Source organism: Colletotrichum scovillei, assembly GCF_011075155.1.
Source record: "Colletotrichum scovillei strain TJNH1 chromosome Unknown Contig00006, whole genome shotgun sequence".
In the NCBI taxonomy this organism is placed as follows: Eukaryota; Fungi; Ascomycota; class Sordariomycetes; order Glomerellales; family Glomerellaceae; genus Colletotrichum; species Colletotrichum scovillei.
Genome location: NW_023336264.1, coordinates 3,301,646 through 3,326,483, shown reverse-complemented (window position 1 = coordinate 3,326,483; position 24,838 = coordinate 3,301,646). Strand labels below are relative to the sequence as shown.

The 24,838-nt window shown below is 55.3% G+C and overlaps 6 protein-coding genes across 6 annotated transcripts; 5 read left to right on the top strand and 1 right to left on the bottom strand.

Annotated features, from left to right (window-relative positions):
• Positions 1 to 8,331: 8,331 nt before the first annotated feature.
• HER10_EVM0013418 (uncharacterized protein) lies at positions 8,332 to 10,542 on the top strand. Its single transcript, XM_035482777.1, has one exon. The coding sequence runs from the start codon at positions 9,044 to 9,046 to the stop codon at positions 10,097 to 10,099; it is 1,056 nt and encodes a 351-aa protein (XP_035333621.1). The 5' UTR covers positions 8,332 to 9,043; the 3' UTR covers positions 10,100 to 10,542.
• Positions 10,543 to 11,362: 820 nt separating this feature from the next.
• On the top strand, positions 11,363 to 12,920 carry HER10_EVM0003874 (saccharopine dehydrogenase; the record flags this gene model as incomplete). The annotated part of the gene is made up of 3 exons (XM_035473536.1): positions 11,363 to 11,373; positions 11,446 to 11,528; positions 11,671 to 12,920. 3 exons carry the CDS (start codon positions 11,363 to 11,365, stop codon positions 12,918 to 12,920), a joined length of 1,344 nt encoding a protein of 447 aa, XP_035332440.1.
• Positions 12,921 to 14,500: 1,580 nt separating this feature from the next.
• HER10_EVM0007988 (uncharacterized protein) lies at positions 14,501 to 16,629 on the top strand (the record flags this gene model as incomplete). Its single annotated transcript, XM_035477526.1, has 2 exons — positions 14,501 to 15,009; positions 16,044 to 16,629. 2 exons carry the CDS (start codon positions 14,501 to 14,503, stop codon positions 16,627 to 16,629), a joined length of 1,095 nt encoding a protein of 364 aa, XP_035332949.1.
• Positions 16,630 to 16,950: 321 nt separating this feature from the next.
• Positions 16,951 to 18,776, top strand: HER10_EVM0010739 (hydroxyacylglutathione hydrolase; the record flags this gene model as incomplete). Its single annotated transcript, XM_035480190.1, has 10 exons — positions 16,951 to 17,013; positions 17,107 to 17,149; positions 17,276 to 17,363; positions 17,467 to 17,538; positions 17,623 to 17,656; positions 17,729 to 17,945; positions 18,146 to 18,237; positions 18,327 to 18,461; positions 18,568 to 18,594; positions 18,690 to 18,776. The coding sequence occupies 10 exons, from the start codon at positions 16,951 to 16,953 to the stop codon at positions 18,774 to 18,776; spliced, it is 858 nt and encodes a 285-aa protein (XP_035333282.1).
• A 1,309-nt stretch (positions 18,777 to 20,085) lies between these two features.
• HER10_EVM0008634 (hydroxyacylglutathione hydrolase) lies at positions 20,086 to 21,157 on the top strand. The gene is made up of 2 exons (XM_035478149.1): positions 20,086 to 20,225; positions 20,289 to 21,157. Exons 1-2 carry the CDS (start codon positions 20,223 to 20,225, stop codon positions 20,916 to 20,918), a joined length of 633 nt encoding a protein of 210 aa, XP_035333021.1. The 5' UTR covers positions 20,086 to 20,222; the 3' UTR covers positions 20,919 to 21,157.
• Positions 21,158 to 21,196: 39 nt separating this feature from the next.
• On the bottom strand, positions 21,197 to 23,004 carry HER10_EVM0000452 (eukaryotic initiation factor 4E). Its single transcript, XM_035470235.1, has 3 exons — positions 22,462 to 23,004; positions 22,031 to 22,338; positions 21,197 to 21,951 (listed from the first exon to the last, which is right to left on the bottom strand). Exons 1-3 carry the CDS (start codon positions 22,638 to 22,640, stop codon positions 21,671 to 21,673), a joined length of 768 nt encoding a protein of 255 aa, XP_035332038.1. The 5' UTR covers positions 22,641 to 23,004; the 3' UTR covers positions 21,197 to 21,670.
• Positions 23,005 to 24,838: the final 1,834 nt, after the last annotated feature.

Genomic DNA, 24,838 nt, shown 5'->3' with positions numbered 1-24,838 from the left:
GTGTCAGGGATACGTGTTGGCGGACTGTGACACCCTGACAAAAAACCGAGACTAGAGTGGTCCATGTGCATACTTCGTACGAATACTCCGTACATAGCAGGAATCAGGAGGGTCCAAACCGGACGCATACCTATATGCATATTCGGTAATCATGGCGGAGGAAATGCATACCTCCAGCGTAACCGGGCTGCAAGCAGTCAGTCAAGTGAAGAGAAGCGACTTGATTCGGTGTTGTCGGTGTCGGCGCGGCCATGATAGCCATACGTACGGGACGCATGTTGTGAAAGATATTTGTAACGAATGTCATGGCTACGCCTACCGTGTCAGTCCTCAAGGGTTGCTGATCGAAAAACAAACATGGTTTCACCGAAGGATGAGGAGTGTAGGTAGGTTAGATGTACGGACGTCACTGGCAATCTAGCAAGCACTTACTTCGTACACTGTCAACCACCACCAATGTGCCACTCGAGTGGTGCTAATGTGTCCGTAGGGGTGTAGCACCCCAAAGTACGGCCCAATACACGCCGAGGTGATTGCCCGATGGCTAGACCTAAAGTGAGACTGGAGTGAAGGGCGCCAGCCGCCAGGCGGACGCCCATAGCTGGTGGGTTTGACGGCGTGCCTGGAAACAATGATGAGCAACAGAATGACTAAATAGACCAGTCCAGGCCGCCACTCCTGAAGGAAGCCCCTCGCGTCCGCTGTCCAAGTGGGTTTCCTGCTGGTCAGTGGTGAGAAGAATGCGAACGTGAAATGGACGCCTGTCCTGTAGGGTCTGTACCCACCGCGCCACTGTTCCGTATATCCGTACATATTTCCTGCGTTGCGTTGGCCGAGGTGGCCCAGCGGACCAAGACGACAAAAGTTGACGGCGGCGAGGGATTCCACGACAGGAAGGCCGCAGGCGCACAGAGACGGTGAGACAAAGAAACCACAGGTGGACGTCAGACGTTGTAACGATCGAGGGGAACTCCATGCTGTTGCCGCACGAGATTGGAGCAAGGCGAGGGAGCGAATCAGCGGACGCAAGCCAACGAGTCTTGCTGATCCATACCTACTGTACATACGAACGCAGTACCTTGGCCTGGAGTCCCTGTCAGTGCCTGTGCTCTGATGGTTGATGCGATTCAGCGCTTGCCGGGCAGTCCAGAGCAGGCTTTGGGAGGAATGGCATCTGCGGAAGCTGATCTCTAACCGCTGGACATCCAAAGCGAGGAGTGACGTGGAAATTGGTCCTGGGGATTCGGGGAGTACTAGGGTGGCACGGTGGCAGGGCTTCTCCACCGGTTGTATCCACCGCTTTATCGATACCGTGGATTCCCTGACCATAATCTCCTCTCCTGGAGCGGACAAGACCCCTCGATCTCGGATCACCTGCGGCCTGTCCACTTCAACCTTCTCGAAGCTGTCTGGGAACAGGGACTGGTGGGAACCCAAGAGCCAGAGCGGCTGCCAAAGCCAAGCGTGCAATGTCCGGAAGTTGCCTGGCTTGTTCAGCAACTCGAAAAGGTGTGAGGTACTTTGTGGTGCGCACCATCACAGGCGAGCAGGCTGTGATCAACTCGTTGGGCCAACTGAACCGCATTTCTCGCACAGCCCGTAATAATGCCCAGCTTGTGCCTAACATCCGGCGCTGTCGTCTCCAAACAATCATGAGCTTGCCGGTAGTTATCCGGGTCTTTGAAGGACTTGGTGATTTGATTCCAGATCGCCATGTACTAATAAGGTTGGCACGGCATTTCTGGTCTTCTGGTCGGCAGGCATTCTCGAGTGTGACCTCTGAAGTCTCGGAGCAAGGCTGGCCTCAAGAGTCAGCAATGACGAGTAAAACACCAATGGCTTGGCCCATCAGACCTTGAATGCGCGTCCATGTCATACGTCCAGAGATCTTCAGATGGGAGGGAACGGCCTGAAGCACAGCCGCGGATGGAGGAGCTTGCTTGGTAGTCTTTCGGGGCGGGGCGTGAGGGGAGATCGGCTGGGGCCCAGTTCTCAACTTCCCAGCGCAGCAGTCATGGGCTCGAGACACCATGCCTGATACTACATCAGACCTAGCCACGGTGGAACGAGAGCTCGCTTCACAGGCCGTCGGCTTGCTCAAGGCTCCAAATGCCACCGATATTGACCCAGTATTGGCGTCCACACACACCGCAAGGGGCGCAACATCCCCGTGTCCCCCTTCTAAAAGGAAGCTCATACCCCTAGAAGGAAGGGTAGGCCGGCCTAGGGGTGTTGTCGGTGAGATTGGGTACCGGATGTAATGGCGTAGACAGGGGCAGAAGAAGCGCTGAAAGTTGGAACATGGCCTGAAGAAAAAGATTACCGGCCTCCGCAGTAGAGACTGGGTAATGGGGTGCTGAGAAATGTAGTGGTGCATGGGTCCAAACTCTCCAATCGCGGGCTCGCCTCAGATGACGGGCGTCTCCATCTGTGGCATGGGCCATGGATAGACAAGTGACGGGCATGCAGATTGTTGGTGTGCGGTGGTGTATCCGTACAGACACAGTTTGTGGTACGTGGTGGTGCCGAGTTACGTTAGCTGAAGTCTCTCGTTGGAACTCGGAATCGACAAGCTCAAGTCTTGCGGGATGCATAAGTCCACCTCGCACCACCTCAGGCTGGCCGACTTTATGCCTGAGGCCAAAGACTCCCTGCGTGCCTTTCCCTCTTGAGCCTTGAGTCAATAGCAAAGCAAGTGCCCCCACTCATTGTGTTCATGTTCTTGGGCACTATTCTTGCCTGAGGTGTTAATTCTTGCCTTCGCCTTTTGGGCGCCATCCTCCTGCACTACCTTAGGTACCTACCTACGACCCCTTCCTGCAATTTATGTAGAGTATACATTCCAAGACACCAGGATGTGCCTATGAAGCCAGGTGCAGATACCTACCTACGCAACAGAGGGAATTTGGCTCTGGTTCATCACCCATCGGCGGCTGTTCGAAATCTGACGCTACGTACCGCTTGCTTACGGATACCTACTGTCCCCAGCTAAGGTAAGGTATGGAGGTTCCGTCTTCGCTGTCCCAAAACTACCTTATGTGCCTGCTGCGGTGCATCTTGGTCATTTTTGCTCGCTAACCTTCCTCCATGATTTGTGCCTAGGTATGGCGGAGAGGGTGGGGGCCGTCAATAAATGCAGCCGTCTTTTGACTTCTGCTCGAGAGGAGAGGGGCGATTCCGTATCTAGTTTTTTTTCTATTTACTTTTTTCTTCTTCCTTCCCTCTCGCCCATATGCCTACCTTAGTCACACAGTCTGCCGTAGCCCACTTTGACTTCGTGGAAGTGACAAGTAATCAGACGCTAGACAATTACGGCAAGTCGGGTCGCAGCACAAAACTTGCAAGTTGCGGTCTCCAATTTGACTCCAACTGTCCGTACGGAATATGGAGACAGAGTGACAAAGATTCGTGCCTACCGCCTGGCCCTGGCCTGTGCCCCTGGATCCTTCTCTGGGTTCCTTTTTTCCGTCCTTGAGCCTCGTGTCTGGCCGCATGCCATGCCGTTTCTCGCCCTGCCTGTCTCTACTCTCCGCAGGGTAGGTACGGAGTATGTACCTTACTGCGCATTGCGCTGTCAGGGCTCGAGAGCAGGCGCTGCCCTTGGTTGATCCCGTTGTTGTGGTCCTGGTCGTCTCAAACTCCCCTCCCTGTTTGTTGACCCTTGCTACTGTATCGCCCTACTACTGCACATAGTGTCCTTACGAATCCACAAGCGGCAGCAGCGATGCTATATCTGTGGTGGAGCGGATGGGATAGGATTGAACTCCTTCTCATATTCCCGGGGGTTGGGGCTCCCTCCTTGGTAAGGGGGGTGGTGTGCAAGGTTTCCACTACCTAGGTTTCCATTGATGTCTCACTAAACTTCAAGTACTGACTACCTTGTCGCGCAATCCTCTCGTCTCTCTTCCCCGACGGGTTACCGTACCTTCGCAACCTTCCTTCTTCTTCTTCCATCTTTTCTGCGGTAACTTTGCTACCTACCTAAGGTACGGGGTAAGGTACGGAGTACGCAGTACCTACTGCCACCACTACCATGAACCGCTCCTCGCCGGCTTGGCGTTTCTTACCTCAAGTGTCACCCCCTCATCTTCCTTGTGCCCTCTTCGCCTTTCCTCCTTTTGCTCTTTTCCAATCTATGGATAGAGACTGTGCTCTATCCACACAAGACACCATGCCCATGCCTGTGGAATTGGACCTTCGGCACCCTACAGCTCCTGCCACGCATACCACGCCCTGGGGGGGACAGCTGACTCTTGTTTGAGGACTGGGCATGAAGGAGGGGCCAAGCTCGGAAAGAAAAAGCGGATGGCTGCGTACTGGTATACTTTGGTCCACAACGCAGCTGCCAGCTAAACAATCGGTACACAGTACTTTTTCGCCAAGCAGGCTGAGTGATGCCGCCCAACCATCCTCCATTCATCGACCAACTAACTGCCTTTGTTAGTTATTCCTCAACCGCTGGCTGTGTGAGCGTCTTCCACATCCTTTTGCGTCGACATCCATGATCCATATCGGAGGTTTCGCAATCCCACGTTCCAATCTGCCGCCAAATTTGCCCGGTCGAGAGTCGGACTGTCGTTGCCAACACACTTTTTGCCCGCACCGGCTTGCCGAAACCAAGAAACAGTCCATGCTCGCCTCCCTCATCTAGACATGATCATGGATGGAACCTACTGTGGAGGAACCATGATGGCTTGTCAACTCGACACCTTACTGGCTGAAGCTTGAAGCCCCCGCGATGCCCGCGATGCGGATCTATCGACAGACCCGTCTACGGATACGCGACTTTTTTTTTTTTCTTCCTCTCTCATGACCGATGACACCCACGTTTACGACTCAAGCCTATGCTTGCATGACCGGGTCATCGAGACAATCTCGGCCGGACCACTTGGGACTGATGAGCGTGATCAAAGTACGCCGCCTGCGTCTCTGGAAAGCATCAAAAAACCATCAACTAATACCCACTCACCATTCACTGCAACAACACGGCCCATGGCTTTCGGGCTGCCACCACTCTTTTCCTGTCCAGGACATGCGCGTCCACCGCCTCCGGTTATTTCATTCCTCCTCGTCAGATTCAGCTTGCACCACACAAGAACCAAGCGGGTGCATCCCAAAGCTCCATTCAGTGTACTCCGTACGTACGGATTCCTCACCAAGAAAGTCTGAGCGAAACAATGAGACTAGCCCATAGGCTGCCCTGCCTGGCGTAGGGAGTATTGCCAATTTAGCTGTCTCCTTGGAATGAGATAACCTGCGGCAACTCTGTCAAATCGGCTTCCTGGCTTTGGCTTGTTTTCTCGCAGTTGTTTTGACACCTACCTAGGTGTTCGTACGTGTACAAACCGTGGATCCATTCCGTCTATTGTTGACGCTTGGAAGGAGAGCCAAGAAGGCGACACGTTACTTACGACACCCACACCTAAATGCCAAAGCCGCAACTCTCACATACATGCTGCGCGTGCGTTCGATTAGGTACCTAATAAAACCCGTACCGCTTCTCGCCGCTGTCTCCGCAAACCAACTTCCAGAGTCCAGGGCCAAGGGGTGTGTGGATAGAACTGCAAACCAACACTGTCGGTTGAGCGAGATCTGTGATCCGCTCCCATCCGTCCCACCTACCATCCTTTTGGAAAGCGGCTTGTCAGTCGACGCTCCCACACCCTCTTGGCAAACGCCCCATTTTGACCGCAAGGATGGCTGCAAACAATCAACGTTCCGTTTCGTACCTTGAGCCGTCGCTCATCAGGGCTTGAAATCGTCCATGTATGGACTCCGCATGCACGTCCTCCTACCGGTAGACTATTGCACGCGCATCCGTACGATCTCTCACGGCCGATGCCGATGCCCAGCAAGGAACTACAGTCCTTCTCTTACGGATACATGGTAGTCTGGCCTGGTAGACGCCAAGAGCGTGGTCTGGTCCGCAGGTGTGAGTCAAACAAATACCACAAATTCGATTTGGAACCCATCTACTCGTATACTTACTGCACACGGCATTGGGGAAGCGATAGAAGCATACATCGCATCATAGCCTGCAAAGTTTCTGCCGACAACCTACCTGGCGCCGGCTTGCTTTCTCGAACAAGTACGTACTGCCCGACCAGGGGTTCCCTCATGCGGAGCCATCTCCGTGCTTCTCTCAAAGTTCTTCTGCGCCCTGAGACCAAGACCCCGATGGAGATCGTGGATTTCCAGAAGTCTGTGCTTTCCGCATCTTATTTTTTCTTTCTCCTTTTTGCCTTGGATCTTTCTAAACGGAGTATTGGCCGTACGATGGTTAGAAAGTTTTCCGCTCCGTTTTAAAGACAACGACTCAACGATGCTTCCTAGTGCAGCAAGGAACAGATGAATCTTTGTCTCATTTCCACGATGTTGCCAGTCCTCAGTCGGCTCGGTATCAGAAGCGCATGCCGTGGTCTCGCTGCAAGTTCCTCCTTTCCAAGTTAGCAGACAGGAGGGTCTATTGATCACGCACACGCCACTGTATGCGTACGGACATTGTGTCTTCAATTATCAATGGTAGGCAGCTACCGGTAGGTGAGTGGCACTTTCACGGAAACCACCAAAACATGTAAAGGCAAGCCGCAAGATGCACATCCCCATCTTCACGTACCATCGTCGCCGTGCTAGGGGCCTGACGGGGAGGGGAGGCTTGAGGCTTGGAGCCTTAGAGGGATGACGGCCATGGATTCATGGTCCCAGGAGCGGGTGTCTCTCCCCTTGGGTTCCATACCTAGATCCCCGACGGGCTAGCACTGCAACGCCCCTTCTCATCCGACCCGTCTGTTCAAACTAGGCGTACCGGGGTGTTTTCATCCTCGATGGCGGCTTGTGACTGGTCAGACGGTGACGGGACTTGAACGACTCAATGCAATAAGTCCACCCCAGGGTCAAGGGGATAAGACCTGCCGCGACGCCGCGTGTGGTTTCCCTTGGACCCCTTCTTAACTTTTGGGTCCCTGGAAGGGAGGCGGCGCACTCTTCTCTGGTGGCACTACTTCGTACATAGTGTACGGATACCTAGTGCTATGTGGTCCACAGGTGGTGCTGGTGGTATCCATACTTTGTATCCGTGCCTCAGAACAGCAACCTGGAAGGTATCCGTACCGCAGTCCAGTCGTGTTGCACGAGACGCAAGCAGGGATAGCATCTCTCCCAGAGTCCCAGAGTCCCAGACTCCGGACCTGGCGGCGTGAGCGCCTGGGCCGAGCGGTTCTTTCTGGGGCCAAGGACATTCCATCCATCTTCTCTTTGGTTTCCTTGCGTCCTTGACCGCCCGCCGCCCGTGAAGCCCCCCCTTATGGACCATGATCCATCTCTGGGGCTGCTGCAGTAAGTATGTACTTGGGTACCGGGAAGTCCCAGACTCTCCTCTCAGTGTTGAGTCTTCCCTCCCAAGCCCCAACTTCCCAAGACCCAGCCATTTGCCCAGAATCAGAATCAGATGCCCTGTCCTGGCGCCCCCCTGGCACCCTAGCCTGTGCCTGCTCACGCGTTGACCAGGACGATGCCTTGCGTGCCGTTGTCCCTCAGGCACTTTGTCTTGGTCGTACATTTTCGAACCTTGCATCCCGCCATGGCACTGCAGTCACAGTCGGTTTGGCATGGCGCGGTGCGAGGTGGAGGGAATGTAGGCGGTACGTACTCCGTCCCCAAGGGCTGTCCACGTCCCATCTCAGGTGCGTTCTGTTACCCAAACAATGGAGGAGACGCGATGCTCACTCAGTCACTCAGTCACTCAGTCACTCCCTCCTTCACTCCTCACTCAGACGGCACCCACCAAGTCCTGAGTCCTGGCCAGCACACAGCGCCCTGTGGCATTGGTACCGCAACCTGGTTCGCTCCACACTCCATTCGTCCACCCACCGCCGACGCTCCCTCCCTAGCACAGTAATCCCATCCATCCATCCATCCATCCATCCATTCAACCATCCACCCTTCCTCCAAAGAGTCCAGAGTCTGGTGTGTGAGTGTCCACTCGTGCCCGTACACACGCTACGGTGTGCCAGAGAGGCCAGGGCAGCGAGACCAGCGAGGCGAGGCAATCAACCACTCATCCACTTCCGCATCCACATCCACACCCACCGCTGCTTTGCCCACACGCACACCAGCGCTATCGACAAGTCCGTCCCATGCTTCACTCCTCTTCCTGTCCTCCTCCTCCCCTCCCCCCGTATGTACGTGCCCCCCCCCCCCCGGCGGTCGTGGAGTGACTACTCTAAGAGGTACCTCGAGCCCCAAAGGGAATCAGCCGCCTCGTCTGCTTCGACTCTGAAATGCACGACGCTCCGAGGTGAGATCCATGCTCAACCAATATGACGCAGCCCGCTGGCCGCTCCCCCCCTTACCATCCAGTGTACCTACATAGAATCCCAGACACCTTCTTCGTTCCCATACTATGCAGCCCGCACTCACCTCAGTTACGGAGCACACACCCTTACCGGTACCCCATACGCTCACACGAAGAAAGACGGAAGAATACGTACCGCCCCTGGCCAGCCACGCCTGGGACGCCTGCCGCCTGCGCTGGCTGCGCGGATACCTCCCATCAACATTTCATCCTCCACCCTTGCACGCAACCCGCGCTCGCAGCCTTTTGGTGCGCAGTACACACACACACGCACACATGCCAAACCGTTCATGGTCTGAATTACTTGTTGGCCCACTTCGCACCCTTGGACGACTTGCTCCTCTACGGATACTGGAGCTAAGGTTTGATTTTATCCTTCAAGACCGATCTAGTATCACCCATGTCTTTTCTCGCTACTGTAATCCCTTGGGCCTTTTGGGACCATGACCTCTTGTCCATACATAGCCTGGGCTGAGTCCGTCCTTTCCATATCACGTATAACATCACCATCTACCGCATCTCCTACGACTATGATCTTTTAGTTAAGAAACAAACAACCCGCAACCTCTCTCATATTCATCCATCATCTCTATTCACCACAACACAACACTTGTCCGGCACCAACTACATATACACACACACATACACACACACGCACACACATATACACACTCGCATACATCAAACAAGATGATGCCCACACTTATGGGAGGCGTTCTTCCTGGGCCCGTTCCCACACCCTATCACACCGACACCTTTCTGGACGACTTGTCGAGACAAATGGCCATCTCCCAGGCTTCACGGAGGCTATCTCGAGGCTCCAACGGGCAACGCAACGCAGGAGCTATGCGTGTAGCCAAGCCCACCAGCGCCAGCAACAGCCCGAGATCAGCAGCAGCCATGCAGGCAAGGAGAAGAACTGTGGTGAACGATGGAAACCTGGCGAGGCGGAGGCAGCAGCCCATGGACCAAGTCCCGATGCCCGACTATGGATCTCAGTCACGACCGAGTCGTCCCCTTAGCTGGCACCCTTCGACCTTTCAACAACAGAAGATGGCCGTTCCTCAGAGCATGGCACAATACCCATTCCCTCCTGTCACGTCGGCATATGACACGGACAGCTACCACGTATACCAGCAATTCCCACCAACACCGGCAGCCTACTCGTGCAATACCTCACCTGTTGCCTCATTCTCCCCCTTGTCACTCCCTTTTGGAGGATATGATGGGTCCAACTACCTGCCTGTCGAGGGCTGGAACGTACCTCCTCAAGCACCACCAGCCTACGTCTCCTCAGACAACACTGGCTACGCTGAGCCTTTTCCATCTCTACCAACTACGCTCCCGGATCTCACGCCGTCTTCCACCTCGACACAATGGGATTCGCACCATGTGCACGGCTTCACTAGCACTTCTCCGCCCACCCCCGAAACGCTGCCGCAGGCCCAGCAGCCCCAACCTATTGTGCCGAATGAGGACACTATCCCTTACCAACCCCTTGACGAGCCCGAGGAGGAGGGAGAGATCCTCGTGGGCATGGGACTCTATGATGCCCCCGACAAGTACGAACAGGACCCGCAACTCGACACATCTCGCTCTGCCATGTCCTCGCTGCTGGGCGCCTCTTTCCGCCCTCTGGAGGGTACGGGCAAGGGCCTGAAGCTTGAGGAGTCGTGGCAGCCTCCCGAGAGCGATGACGAAGATGAGGATGAGCAGGATGACGCCGATGGCGAAGACTCGGACTAATGACACGACAAAGAAGAAAAGGACAATCCGTACACATTACAACACCAGCGCAAGCGTTTGATGATTTTACGACGAAACCCTGTAGACTATGTATGATATCAAGAAGATGTACCATCAAAAATCGGGCTTGGGGGATCTTTGGGGACCACAGAGAGGTAGTATCATTATACATGCTCCTCATGTCAAAGAAGCGAGGAGGATGAATGGAAAGGCAAAATACCCAAAGATAGAAGCATGGGCCAAATTTGTGGCCCTGGCGTCACAAAAGGCAAAAGGCCCACGAAAGAGCCTAGATAGATAGAAACAATCAAAACGCTTAAAGCGAAAAACAAAACATATACCTATACTCTCCACAGTCCCTTCGCCCTCCAACGTAATTCCTCGAATCACAGTGAATAGCCATTGCTTAGTTGATAAACACAATTTGTAACAGCTGCACCAACACGACCACGAGGATTACATGGTGACAGAGGCGCCGGATGGAATGGAATTTGGAAGTGCAATCGTCAACGCGGACACTAAAAATAAGCGAAAAAGAGGCTCCCGAACGGTACCCCTGTCGAGGCATGGCATGAGCTGCATGTGGGTCCAAGTCTCCCCTGTCACCTTTGGTCAGCCGTCCAATCAGTCGAGAGAAATGGCTCCCCACCCCCGCCGTTCTGGCCAGCCCTGCCAGGTCAAAACACCCCGCCCGTGGCCCCTAGAAATTTTCTTTGGTGACCTCACCGTAGCCCAGGTGCCCAGTTGCACACCCAGCCACCTCCCTCCCTCTCCCCTCCCGTCATCTCCTTTCCCACCGTACTGTGCGAGGTTATCCGTACGAATACCGAGCGTGCACATCCATCTCTTTGCTGCCCATCTCTGACTGCGCAGTATGTGTGGCGAGCGAACCTTCCATTAGAGAGTTTAGACTCCAATGATGAGGGGTAGAGGGGGAACAGCCGCCGTTATCGGATCGAACTTGGCACCTTCAGGTTTTTACCCCACCATGGATGCTTTGGAAAATTTCCACGCTCGTCGAGTCACGAATCGCGAATTACGACATTGAGAGAAAATAATTGGGCTCCAGTTCGGCTTCTCTCCCGTCAATATCGAGTCCAAGTTCGGGTGGGTTCCCTTTCTGGCTTACCCCTCCTCTTCTGTTCGCTGCTGCTGCTACTACTTGTCGGAACCTGGATTGACTCACACAGAACAACCAAAAAAGTTGCATCAAGGTCAACCACGATACCATCATCATCCGGAAGAAACTAGTTGAATTTCAAGATGGCATCCCAGTAAGCCTGATACTCCCGTCGAATGCCTCAGTCCCAAACAACTTTCGGTCGCTAATGGATTGATAATGATAGGAGCGTTTTGATGCTCGGCGCGGGCTTCGTGACCCGGCCGACGCTTGACATCCTCAGCGATGCCGGAATCCCCGTTACCGTCGGTACGAAGCTCCCCATCCCACCACCACTACCACCACTGTCTCTCCCTCTTCCTCCCTACCCGCCCGAACCAGATATGGAGGCACCCAATATCTACCGCCAGACTCAGAATAACTGAAAACTGATCAATTCCTCAATACGCAGCCTGCAGAACCCTCGAGTCCGCCAAGAAGCTGTCCGAGGGCGTCAAGCACGCCACCCCCATCTCTCTCGATGTCAACGACGACAAGGCTCTCGACGCCGAGGTGGCCAAGCACGACCTCGTCATCAGCTTGATCCCCTACACCTTCCACGCGACCGTCATCAAGTCGGCCATCCGCCAGAAGAAGCACGTCGTCACCACCAGCTATGTCTCGCCCGCCATGATGGAGCTGGACCAGGCCGCCAAGGACGCCGGCATCACCGTCATGAACGAGATCGGACTGGACCCCGGTATCGACCACCTGTACGCCGTCAAGACCATTGAGGAGGTCCACCGTGAGGGCGGCAAGATCCTCTCCTTCCTCTCCTACTGCGGTGGCCTCCCCGCTCCCGAGGCCTCGGACAACCCGCTCGGCTACAAGTTCTCGTGGTCCTCCCGCGGCGTGCTGCTCGCCCTCCGCAACGCGGCCAAGTACTACAAGGACGGCCAGGTCGTCGACGTCTCCTCCAAGGACCTCATGGCCACCGCCAAGCCCTACTTCATCTACCCGGGCTACGCCTTCGTCGCCTACCCCAACCGCGACTCTACCCCCTACAAGGAGCGCTACAACATCCCCGAGGCCCAGACCATTGTTCGCGGTACCCTCCGCTACCAGGGCTTCCCCCAGTTCATCAAGGTCCTCGTCGACATTGGCTTCCTCGAGGACGCCGCCCAGGAGACGCTCGCCAGCCCCATTGCGTGGAAGGACGCCACCAAGGCCGTCGTCGGCGCCGCCTCGAGCAGCGAGAGCGACCTCGAGGCCGCCATCGTCGCAAAGGCCCACTTCGAGTCCCCCGAGGACAAGCAGCGCATCCTCAGCGGCCTGCGGTGGATCGGCGTCTTCTCGGACGAGAAGATTACGCCCCGCGGCAACCCGCTCGACACGCTCTGCGCGACGCTGGAGAAGAAGATGCAGTTCGAGGAGGGCGAGCGCGACATGGTGATGCTGCAGCACAAGTTTGAGATTGAGCACAAGGACGGCTCGCGCGAGACGCGGACGTCGACGCTCGCCGAGTACGGCGAGCCCAAGGGCTACTCGGCCATGGCCAAGCTCGTCGGCGTGCCCTGCGGTGTCGCCGTCCAGCAGGTGCTCAACGGCACCATTGCCGAGCGCGGCGTCCTGGCACCCATGAACTCCAAGATCAACGACCCCATCATGAAGGAGCTCAAGGACAAGTACGGCATCTACCTCATTGAGAAGACCCTGTCTTAGAGTGGTCTTGTGAGTTGGGATAGTGTTTGTATGTCCACCTACCGGGTTCAGCTGTCATGCGTGGGAATGGGCAAAAAAAAGGCATGCGCAGTTGGACTTTGATGAGAACAGAGTAAAAAGTTTAGACATTGTTCATCGGGAAGAATAGAAAACGCTTTGACGTGTCCATGATGTTTTCCTACATTGTTGCCGACTCAGATCTGGAGTGAAGCTTGAAGGGAGTAATCACGTGTATTGGACCATGCAGCATTCGGTGGACCGACTGAGTCCGTGGGAATGCTCAGGTTGATCGGTTCGCCTTGTGATGATGGGCCAAAGGACGGGACGTGGCGGCTACTCATCTCAACGTTTCGTTATGAGAGAAAGCGGACGTCCACACGAAACGCCATGGCCAGACAACATAGGAGAGTGACATATCGAGATTCGAGGGTTCACTTCGTCTGATGATCAATAACAAGGACAACGATAAGTCCGAATAACCGCGTGGAATGGAATGATGCTTTTTGCCCCTGGTTTGCGTTTCTGGCTGGTGCGAGTGAAGTGAGGTGCATCAACGTGATGCATGTGGTGGCGTTGCGTGTCCCGGACGGAAGGATTATTCTACAAAGGTAAGTAGCTTGGGGCGTGTGAGTGTAAGTAAATGTGAGTGCCGTGTGAGTTGTGAGGGTCAGTAGACGAGTGTGTGAAATGTGGTTGGCGGTGAGGTGTAATGTGCAATCTGAAGATCGGGCGGCCGCTATTCGATACTAATCGGGGAATTTTAACACATTTTGCAGTTTCCCCCGGTCCCAAAACCGAACTTTTTTCAACCTTATGTCTCTTTTTTCCCTCCCATCCTATCCTCTTCCCTCAACAGAACCTCGGAAACCCAAATCCGCTATCAGACTGGACCCGGCTAGAACGCCGTTCGAACAAGGGACGAAATCAGACGGGGTTCCATTCGGCTCTCCCGGGTTATCCGTCTGGGGAAAAACGAGCGAGTTCAGTCGTTCTGAGCCGCAAACCCGTAAGGAAGCTTCAAGCGTAACGCCCAAAAGCTGCGAGCGTTCCCCTTCGCGACACACCAGGAAACGAAACCAAAGCGAACGACATTCTTTCTCAGAAGGGGACACACACATACATGGCCTGAAACATTGCAAGTCGTCAGCTTTTCTGAGGACAACTAGAGTTCTAGACAGACGGGGGTCGGGAGCAAAGGCTGCAGACAGCGAAACCTGGGCAAAAAAAAAAAAAAAAGACAAACGGAACGGAACACGCGAGTCGAACTTGGCTTTGGGCTCCTTGGAAAATACAGACTGGCAAGCATAGCACGTCTGTACGGCAGCAGCGGCAGCAGCCCGGTCAAGGAAAGCTAGACGAGGGCGGATCTGAACACACCGTCAGTATTCGTACGTTCGATCACACACCACCAGGCCAGGACACATTGGGCACAGCAAGTCTCTCCCCGTGGGCAACCGTCCAGACTCTCACACATACAACCAGACACAAGCGCAGAGAGACGCACACCCACTCACACTCACACACTCACACACTCTCGCAGTTGAACACCACACACCCGGCACATTACACACACCCAGCAAATGGTGCAGTACATCCTGACGCCGTGGCGCGATCGCCGCGAGCTGCTCAAGGTTCGCCAGCAGTTCTATCCCGCTGCCCCAGCGTCTGCATCAGCGGCACCAACAACATCCACACCCGCCGCCCGAGCTAGCGGTACGGCAGCGACAGCAGCGTCCGCGGCCGCCGCATCCCAGGCCCCGACAAGGTCTTGGATACGAGGAACCGCTGCACAAGCACAAGCAGCAGCACAAGCACACACGCCAGCGCCAGCACCAGCGCCGACGCCATCGTCAAGTTCATCAGCACCAGCACAACCAGCACCAACAGGCACCAGCACCAACAAGACGACCCCAAGCACCGACAAGCACCATGCCGTCGCGAGGGTGTCCATGTGGATGCAGCGCGGCAACTGCCCGCACATGGTCGAGTCCACGGCCCTGCTGACGGCCGCCATCCTCAGCGACGCCGAGAGCAAGGGCGGCGCTGGCACCTATGCAGTTCGCGCTGCCTACGCTGCTGCCTTCAGTCGGTACGTTTTACACCTTTCTCCAGAGTTCCGTCTCTTCTCCCTCCCCTCGCCTCTGTCTCTCATATTGTCACTTGTCTCTTTTCTGTTGTCCTCCATCATCTCAAGGGCCAAGAAAGGCTGTTCTGTTAGTTCCAAATTCAAGGTGCGGCGTGCCAGTGAGAGAAAGGAAAGTCTAATTGGGGCGTTTTACGTTCCGTCTTCCGCCCGCCTCCTCCTCTTCCTCCTTCTTTCTGCCCTTGGAGTCTTGTCTCTTGGAAGTGGCTTGAAACAATCTCAACCCTCCAGGGATCTGGGCCGCCTCTTCTCTTTTGTCACCTCTACATTTGGATTTCGGCGCATTTCACATCTCACATCTTTATTTGACTTTTCTGTCACTTCCACCCATCCTTCGACATAAACATACACACGCCCCCCCTCTCACCACCAAAGCACCCTATGTGCCGTAGACCACTCACTCTCACTCCCCCCTACCCGAGTCGGGTCCCGTCTGAAGGGCCACCAACAATCGCCTGATCTGCGCGACTGCTGGAAGCCACACACACCAAGACAGGCTTTCACTTACACGCACACCGCGTCGACCAGCACGCCCACGCCCCCTTCCTCCCCCCTTCAAGATTCCCAGCAAGCCGGCGTGGTTTTACATCTGGGCGTCTCACCTTGTTCGGGAAGCTTCAGCGGTGCAGTACACTTGAGAGCTACGGTCTGACGGACGTTCCTGGCATCGGGGGAAGCTTGGCCTGATTTGCTTGAGGCATGCTAAAGCTCCTATGGCCTCCTATGGCCCGTCGATGCAATTCCGGAATGCCAGAGCTCGTTTCTCACCCTGTAGTCAGTGGGCGGTGGTTCAAGGACCTAGTATGGGTGTGAAGGCTTGCAAGTGTCTTGCTCGGATCATTCATTGCTTGAGCCTCCGGGCTCCGGGAGCCCTGCTCTTTCCGCCTCGGGTACACAGTACACCCCTTGATTGATCAATCTGCCACCGTCATCGCCTGCCGATCGTTCTGTGTTGCTTACACCTCTCTTTTTTCGTCTAGGTTCGTGACCGGGCTCTTGGACGGCCATCAGGATAAGCAACGCAAGCTGAGCATGTACTCGGTGGCCAAGACCATTGGCCTGCCGGCGACCTTTGTCGAGCTGCGGCACCAGGCGACGCACGAGACGCTGCCGTCTCTCGCGAAGCTGCGGTCCGCCGCGCGCAAAGCGCTGGTTTGGATCTGGGAGTATTACTGGCAACACCTGGGGCCTGATGAGGTCGTAAGCCAGGCCCCCGAAAGGACGGGTCCCGTGGTCGTCGCCGCCGCAGTCTCTGCCGCCCCTGTGCGCCGCGAAGTCGTGGTCGCGTTTCTGGAGGAGCAGGATGCCGGGAGGAGGGCTGAGATGAGGAAATGGATCGACGGGCTGGACGAGAGTCGGTTGCTGGCGACGCTGGAGAAGATTATTGAGGCGCCGCCGAGTGAGGCCGTCATGCTTGCCGCTCAGAGGTTATCGGATGACATTGCGCGCAAGGGGCAAGCGGATGGGCAGGGCGAGATGGAGGAGGACGATGCCTCGGAGAGCGCTGGCACCGGATGGGCCAAGTTTGAGGGGACTTGGAAGCCGCGGCCTATCGGCGTCGCGTGAATCCTCGGGTCTAGCCGCGAATGTCGTTTTTGGATACCAAAATTCTATACCATCATCGCTACATGTCATCCATGAAAGAAAATGCTCTCGCCTATCATCCAATGTGAAGATATCTCTTATGGAGTTGTTGCAGTGCACATGCGACATCACGTGGGGTATGACGATGCCAATTGGATGCGGGTCGTCTGCCGTCCCCCTCGCGGATTTGTAATAACGTCACCGTAACTTGCCGAGGAGCTCCCGAACGCAACAGCTCACAGCTCTAATCCCCCAACTGGCTGCAGAGGAGACAGCTCTCACTACACTGCACAATTGCCTTTCATGAATACCCTCATCGCAAGGAGACCACTACTGAGACAAAAACTCGCCACCGTTACAGCTGCAGTGAGTTTTTTTTTCTTTGGTGTTTGCCCATTCAGTTCTGGGTTGATTAGCTATTTTGTGAGAGACTGGGAAGCTTATACAAGGGGATTATAGCTCACGTTCGCCAACGCCATGCATATCCAGTCGATCCCCATGTGTACGTCACCTCCCGCAAGCTTCCTGATGCCCTCTTCGTTTTTGATAACGAGAGAATGGGAATGAGAGGCAGCAGATGGAGCATATGTTTCCATCACACCGGCATGAGATTTTGACTTGTTTTCAGGGGTGGGCAGTAGTAACAACTACGCCTACCTGGTCAAGGACGACAAGACCAACGATGCCGTCATCATTGACCCGGCCAACCCGTCCGAGTGAGTGTTCCCCTCCGTTGTTCATGGCCCCGAGGGAAAGAGGAAGGGCATCTCGGGCTGGGGTTGCGTCGTGTATCGAGCTCAAGCTGACAACCCTCTCTAGAGTGACACCCGTGTTGCAAAAGGCTATCAAGAGCGGCGAGATCAACCTCACGGCCATCGTCAACACGCACCAGTGAGTCTCTCGTCCTTGGAAAATTCGCAAACGACGCGGGAAATCCCCTCGAGACATTGTGCGCGTATCTGACATCTCTGACAGCCACTGGGACCACGCGGGCGGAAACAAGAAGCTGGTACGTCTTGGATTCCTCTCCCCTCCCCCTTTTCTATGTCTCATCAGGACTTACACAAAGGGAAAAAAACAGCAAGGCGAGCTGGGCCTGGATAAGCTCCCCATCATCGGCGGCAAGGACTGCGAGGGCGTGACGCGGACGCCGGGCCACGGCGAGTCGTTCAAGATTGGCGAGGGCATCGCCGTCAAGGCGCTGCACACGCCGTGCCACACGCAGGACAGCATCTGCTGGTTCATGCAGGACGGGGACCAGAAGGTCGTGTTTACGGGCGATACGCTCTTCATCAGCGGTGGGTTTCCTCTCCTCCCTGTCTTTCAGCTTTTGCTCTTGGGCCCCCCTTTTTTTTCTACTCTCTTGACAATGGCGGGGACTCGCGTTCATCACGAGAGAATACGGTTTTTGGAACGGAGAAGGTATCCCAGTTGAGAAGATAGGGGGCGTAGCTATGAGGGATTCTTTTGCTGACTATCCTTCCTTCCTTTCCAACAGGCTGCGGCAAGTTCTTCGAGGGTAACGCGGAGGAGATGCACAGCGCACTAAACAAGACGCTGGCCGCGCTTCCCGACGACACGGTCGTGTTTGTGAGTTTTTCTTGGACCTCCCATCAACTAGACCTAGGAATATGAGGAAACTCAGGATAGGGGGAATCGGTGCTGACAGAGAAATAAAGCCCGGCCACGAGTACACCAAATCCAACGTCAAGTTCGCCGCGTCGGTGCTGCAGAACGAGGCGATCCAGAAGCTGCAGGCGTTCGCGGAGAATAACAAGGAGACGCAGGGCAAGTTTACGATTGGGGATGAGAAGGTATGTTACTCCTGATCCCCGCCCCCTGTTTGCAACGGCGTGGTGGTGGGATAAGAGTGGAAGTGTAAGATTGTGGCCCTGAGCTGACGACTGCTTGAAAACACAGAAACACAACGTCTTTATGCGCGTCGAGGTGAGTTTTTACAGGCCCTTTGCCCCATGGAGCCTCGCGGGCATCCTCGCCTTGGAGAGACACAGAGGCTGATGGTGGTATTTGTCACGAAATAGGACCCCGAGATTCAGAGGGTGACGGGGGAGAGCGAGCCCGTTTCCGTCATGAACAAGTTGCGTGAGATGAAGAATAACTTCAAGTGAGTAAGTGGCAGGTTTCCATCCCCCTCCCCTTTCATCGTGTGGTATTCTTCTCCTACGGCGTCGGCCTGCTTTGGGACGAAGCACTTGGGCCGGTAGTAATGCCATGAGCAAATCTGACGGATGAACAGTCCACCTCCTGATTCCAAGATATGACATGGTAGGATCCCTAGAATGGAGGTCGAGAGTTTAGGCCATAGGACATATTACAAGAGTTTGAAGTAGGCAGTATGCGAGAGCAGTCTCTTGACCGCGGAATCAAAAGCACAGCAAGCACGTCCACCACCTCTTCTCAGACAGTGAAAATCAAAGTCATCAAAACTAAATCATCACGTCACGAGCATGTCTCCCACAGGTCCTAAACGCGACAACCACAGTGATTGAGGCGAGAGTGTAAGCCGGGGAAGGGGCGGTACGTCCTGCGACGCGCCCCCGTTTGTTTAATCTTGCTTCACTGTCCACACGTGCTCGCTCTGGGTAAGAAAGCGGCAAGCTCTAGCATTTTTTAGAAGCTGTGTCATGTCATGATTTTGTTCTTTCAGAGTTTCGTCTCAATGTTTTGAAGACGGTGGTTTTTTGTCTAGTCCCGCTGGGAACCAAGATCTGACAACCACGAAGAGGGTGCCATGTTTGGCGGGTTGCGATGCCTTGTGGGTGTGGCGATGGCATGTTGCAGCTGGAAAGTCCCCGAGTAGGAAGCGCCGCGTAGGAAGAGGGCATGTACAGCCGTATGGTGTGATCCATTTTGGAGTTTGTTATGAATGGAGGATCCCAGATTGCTGGGCGCAGGTCCGGCGCGGAGGCCGTGGAGCTTTGAGTATGAGGCACACTTCCTCCAGGCAGCTTTGACCTGTAATAGAGTGTGGAGGCGGTTTTGAAAGAAAGATCCGTAACCTTGTGTTCTGTTCGACCATATTGCGCAGGTCTGAAGGATTTTGGTGAAAATAGTCCAGGTGATCGGCGATGGAAGTGAAGCAGAGAGCGAAGCCTGCGCGCAGGATCCAGTGAAGGACCTGCTTATCGTCGGTCTCTCTGTTCAATCGCAAGGCGCCAGAGCTGGTTTGAGAGGTCTCATGGTTGAGGTAGTCGACGCTTCTCACAGTGAGTGAGTGTCGCGAGGTTGTGATGGTTGAGGAAGGAAAGGAACCGTAGCTTGCGGAAGTTTTTATGTTGAATTTTTTTGCAACGGCGGGGCGGGCTATCGTGCGAGCGAAACTTTGCGCACATGGTTGGTGCACTGTATCCGAACACGCGCGACTCCACAGCCCATTAACGCGTCCCCGGCGCTCTTTCTTCCCGGCGCAACCAGCGTCATTGACCTCCAGCTCTCAAGCACCTGCCTCACTCGTGCTTGCGACGACCACATTTCCAAACCACCACCCCTCCTACGGACGATCGAACTCCCTCCAACACATCCTCAGCATATCAACTCCCTCCAACATTTCCAAAATGGTAAGCCACCACCTCCCTCTTCGCAATCCTCACCCGCCCAAAACTAACACCTCCATCCCAAAGCCCGCAAAACGCAAGCCACCAACCCAAAAACCCTCGTCCTCAACAACAGACGTCCCCCGCCCCCGCGCCTCCAAACTCGCCAAAGAACACAACATCTCCGCCCACGAAGAGCGCGAGATCCGCGAAGCCTTTTCCCTGTTCGCCGAACCCCTCAAAGGCTACTCCAAAGAAGGCGTCATCCCAACCTCGGACGTCCGCTCCTGCCTCGTCGCCCTCGGCATCCCGCCCTCCTCCCGCGAAGAGCAGGCCGAGTTCGTCGAGATCTTGGACCCGGAGGGCGAAGGTTTCGTCGCGTACGAGCCGTTCTTCGCCGTGTGTGCGTTGAAATATCATCAGAGGGAGGAGCGGGGCGGAGGCGAGGCGAGGAGGAGGGAGGTGGAGGAGGCGTTTGGGCTTTTCACGGGGGCCGGGGCTGGCGGTGGAGGCTCTTCGGCGTCGGGTTCTGCTGGCCCACGGGATGTCATCACGATTGCGGATCTCAAGAGGGTTGTTGCCGTGCTTAGGGAGGACGTCAAGGACGAGGTGCTGCGGGATATGATCCTCGAGGCCAACGGGGGCGCGGGCGTGGGCAAGGGAGTGAGGAGGGACGAGTTCGAGGAGGTCATGCGGCGGGCTGGGGTTTGGCGATGATTGCGCGCGCGCGTGCGATCTACATCACTGGCTGGGTTGGACGTTGAGAGGCTTCGTGGCCTATGTGGTGGGTTTGGTCCTGCATTATACCCCATTGTGCTGGCGTTTGGGAGGCACGGCGATTGTATTTTCCTTTCCTTTATTGTTTTGGGGCGCGCTTATAGCATCTACGGGCTACTTCTACTCTCGTGATTCGAACTTCTACCCCACGGCTTCAAGGTTCACAATCCACATGAGTGACTGCAACATGCTGCAGTCTCTGGAACACTTTGGTAAATACTGGTAGTAATGATGATTCTATCTGATCTCGGTGCAGCCCATATGGCACCCGTGGGGTGTGATATCTTCATCGCCCCCGAGAGTTTGTATTTCCATGCTAATAAAAGAAGAGGACAACAAGAAAACGCCCATGACATATGCTTATTCCGGCCTTGTTCCTTGTATGTTGGTGCATTGCCAGTTCCCGTGGCTTGAGATTGAGTACGGACTTAACCTGACTTGCCCAACAAAACAAAACACATATAAATTCCCATTCCCGTATGTTTGGTGAGATTAAGACAAAGTGAGGTTCCTCCTCACAGCTGCGTCCGTCACTGAATGGGGGTTGCCTTTTGTGCAGAGAAGAGAAAGGGCTCGGAAGAGGGATTCATGCAGAGGCCACGCTGTTTGGCTTCGGAACCGCAGCAAAGACTTTCTCAAACCCCAGCAAGGCCCTAAAAGGGGGCAGACTGCGGGTGGACGCGGCCGGCCTTCTAAGCCGGCGCACCTCCGGCCGCAGCCTTGGCCTTGTCAGCGGCCGCCTTTTGTGAGTCGATAACGACTTGAAGCTCGGGGGGCGCCTTGAAGCCGGCATGGTCCTGGTGACGCTTGTAGAAGTAGTTATCGGCCTTGGGGCGCAGCTCGGCGGGGAGCTCTTCGAGTACGCATTCCAGGATAGCATCGACGGATTTTTGCTTGGAGCCGTCGCGGTGCCAGATGGAGATGAGGTGGGAGTTGAAGCGGACGGACAGACCAACGCCGCAAATCTGGTCGTCTGGAGGTAGTCAAGGGTTAGCTTAGTTGCACTTGTGGTGAAGGAGATGCAAGAAGAGACGGAAGCGAGGGCGACATACTGTCGTCTAGTACGCTCTGCAGCTTCTCGCCAATGGCAAGAAGCTGAACGCGAGTCCACACATCGGGGCCAATGTTCTTGGGCACGCGGAAGGTCCAGGCGCCGCCGTTGATGTTGCGGCGGTCCTCCCAAATGGGCTTGAAGCCCTGCTTGAAGAGGTATATGGACTCGCGCATCTTGATCTGATCGACGGGTGTGTTGTTGTTGTACTTCCAAAAGTCCTGGACGGATTCTATCTGCGAACCAAGCTGTTCCAGCTGCACCTTGTACTCGTCATCGTTGCCCGACTTTTGCTGGTCCTTTGCTTGTCTGGAGTAGCGAGTATTGGGAGTTAGTCTTGAAAGCTTCAGGGGTGGTGGGGGTGGGGGTGCGCAAGATCTGGGACATGCGCCTGAGGACAGACACTGTGGTAATTTCGAGAGGAGCACTCACTTGTCAAAGTAGACATTCCAGTAATGTTGTGTCGGCAGAGGGCGCATGGCCTTGAGGAAGTTGCGCTTCGCATCGTCACGCTGGTCGGCCGGGGAGCTGACACTGGGCGAGTTGGGGTCGGTTGTGCTCTGGGAAAGCCCCGACAGGCCACGGGTGAAGAGGGCAGGTCTGGCGGCCATGGCGTGTGAAGTGGTTGGGAGGGCGGTGGAAAGGGGGTATCGAGAAAGAAATGCAAAGGAAGGGCAACGGCAAGTGAAGTCGCAGCAACAAGAAGACGGAAAGAGGTGTCGAATGTCGAGTCGCGAGGCAAGTGTCCGGTCGAAGGTGAAGTTGAGGTCGTATGTTGCGTCGCTTGCCCGCTGGACCTGGTCGGGGATCGGGGGTCGGGTAGGCGTGGCCGAGAGAGGTACCTTGAGAGGGACGGCGGACGGGACACAGTGACAAGTTACACGCTGCCAGACTAAGATGCCCTTGCTTTTTTGGGTCGCTGGTCGTTGGTTGGCTGAGTGGAGTGCGGCGGTGCCTAATGTAGCAACGAGGGGCAGAAGTGGGCAGGCCGTTGACGGGTCGGGGGACGGGGCACGCTTAAGTGCCTGAGGGCCGGCGTCGTTTACTGTATAGTTGCTGTGTGCTACCTGTTGGTGACTTGGCTTGTGTGTGTGTGGGGTAACGTGGTTGTTGGCCCGGTAGGAGAAGACGTGGAGAAAGACGGGAGGCTTGGGCTTGTTTGGAAATCACCAATGGAAGGACCGGTTTGGTGGGTTTCTTGGACTTGTCTGGGGGAGTACAGATACAGATACAGCCTGTTCGTACGTTTCCGTAGTCTGTAAGGAGTATCCGTATTGGCAGATCAGACAGCGAGATGGCGCGGAGAGGGGAGATTTGATTGTCAGGAACAGATGCCCTTGTCTTGTAGCTTGCTTTGGCGCCTGGTGGTGTTCCTCCCAAGTGTCAATTACCTAGTGCTAGGGACCCGACAGAGGGACACAAGTGGACCAGAAGATACCTGTTAGACAGAACAAGGCGTGACGACCGACGACAGCAGCTGGGACTTGGGTTCCTTGCAACTCTGAATGACTCGACGGTTGTATTCAGGGAGTTGGTGACAAAGAATCGTAAAGATACAACAGGACGACGACCGAGGGAGAGGCGGTAGAGAGAAAGGGAAGAAAGAGGCCCAGGGACGAGTCCACGGCGAGGTAGGGGTAATAAACAAGAAGCTGTCCATCTCATTTCATCCCATCTCTCGTCACGGCGACACTCAAGATACCTCGATGGTGCTCCTCTTTCTTGTGCTTCAGAGCATGGAGGGCGGATACATTCTGCGAGGTACCGACACCACAGGAGGCATCAGAAACCTAGGGCGGCAACACAAGACGACACTCCAGGCGGTCCCAAAGAGCAGGGTGTCTGTGCTAAAGGCGGGACTATTAGAGGGTGGGAGTCTGGGAGATCTGTTTGAATAAGGTAGAGTGGGCAGGGAGCTCCAAAATCCGGTCAAAGGTCACTCCAGGGCTCAGATCTGAGGTTTGAAGCGCAGCAGGACAGGGCACCTGGCATATGAGCGCCGAGAGAACAAGTGAGAAGTGAGCAGGCTCCAGACTCAACTTCTCAAAAGAGTTGTCAGAGTCTCAACGGGGGAAAGGGGAAAAGGAGACGGGACGATACACGAACCGTCCGAGTGCACAATATCCAGTCTTCCCTGACTGCACGGGTACGTACAGATACATATGTACCTACTCTGCAAGGTACAGGCGAATGAGGACGTCTCGGACGCGATTCCTGCTCCTGCTTCTGCTCCTGCTGCCCATGTCGTGGTGGTGGTGGAAGGAACCTGCCGCTGCACACATGAGGCACGCAAGCGAAACGGCAACGGCGTCCTCCTGCGGTCCTGCCGTAGCCTGCCGTGTACCTACCTCTAGGTAGGTACGGACCCAAGGTGACATTCCGCGGCAGCCGTCACGGCCGTCCGTCCCGATCTGACTGCGATGTCTGGAGACGCTGGAGCCGACTGGCATTGGCAACTTGGCAAACCTAGAGCCGACGAGTTAACTCAACGGCTGGGACGGTATCACATTAGTCGATCCAGAGGAAGAGAAGAAATCCTGGAGATGGTACTTAGAACTTTGGTGGGAACATCTTACCGCCCTGAAACATCCAGCCGCCGGCGTGGCCAGTGATAAGTCGCGGCGACGAGGGTGGGCAAGGGGAGCAAAGACCGGATGTTCAGGTTCACGTTCGAGAAGGAAGGTTATTACCCACGTAACTCCGTAATACCATACGGATACAGCTGTTCTTTTCGGTTCGGCGGTTCCTGGGGGTGTTGTAAATGAGCAGGGTCGCCGCCTGGCAGGGGGTTTTCCAGCTTCCAGGAACA

Excerpts from the sequence above, each read along its gene's own strand:
- HER10_EVM0013418 (XM_035482777.1), top strand. The coding sequence starts at position 9,044 with ATGATGCCCACACTTATGGGAGGCGTTCTTCCTGGGCCCGTTCCCACA.
- HER10_EVM0000452 (XM_035470235.1), bottom strand. The coding sequence starts at position 22,640 with ATGGCCGCCAGACCTGCCCTCTTCACCCGTGGCCTGTCGGGGCTTTCC. Across the intron at positions 22,339-22,461 it reads TGGAATGTCTACTTTGACAA|ACAAGCAAAGGACCAGCAAA; the intron begins GTGAGTGCTCCT and ends TCGCTACTCCAG. Across the intron at positions 21,952-22,030 it reads GCAGAGCGTACTAGACGACA|ACGACCAGATTTGCGGCGTT; the intron begins GTATGTCGCCCT and ends GACTACCTCCAG.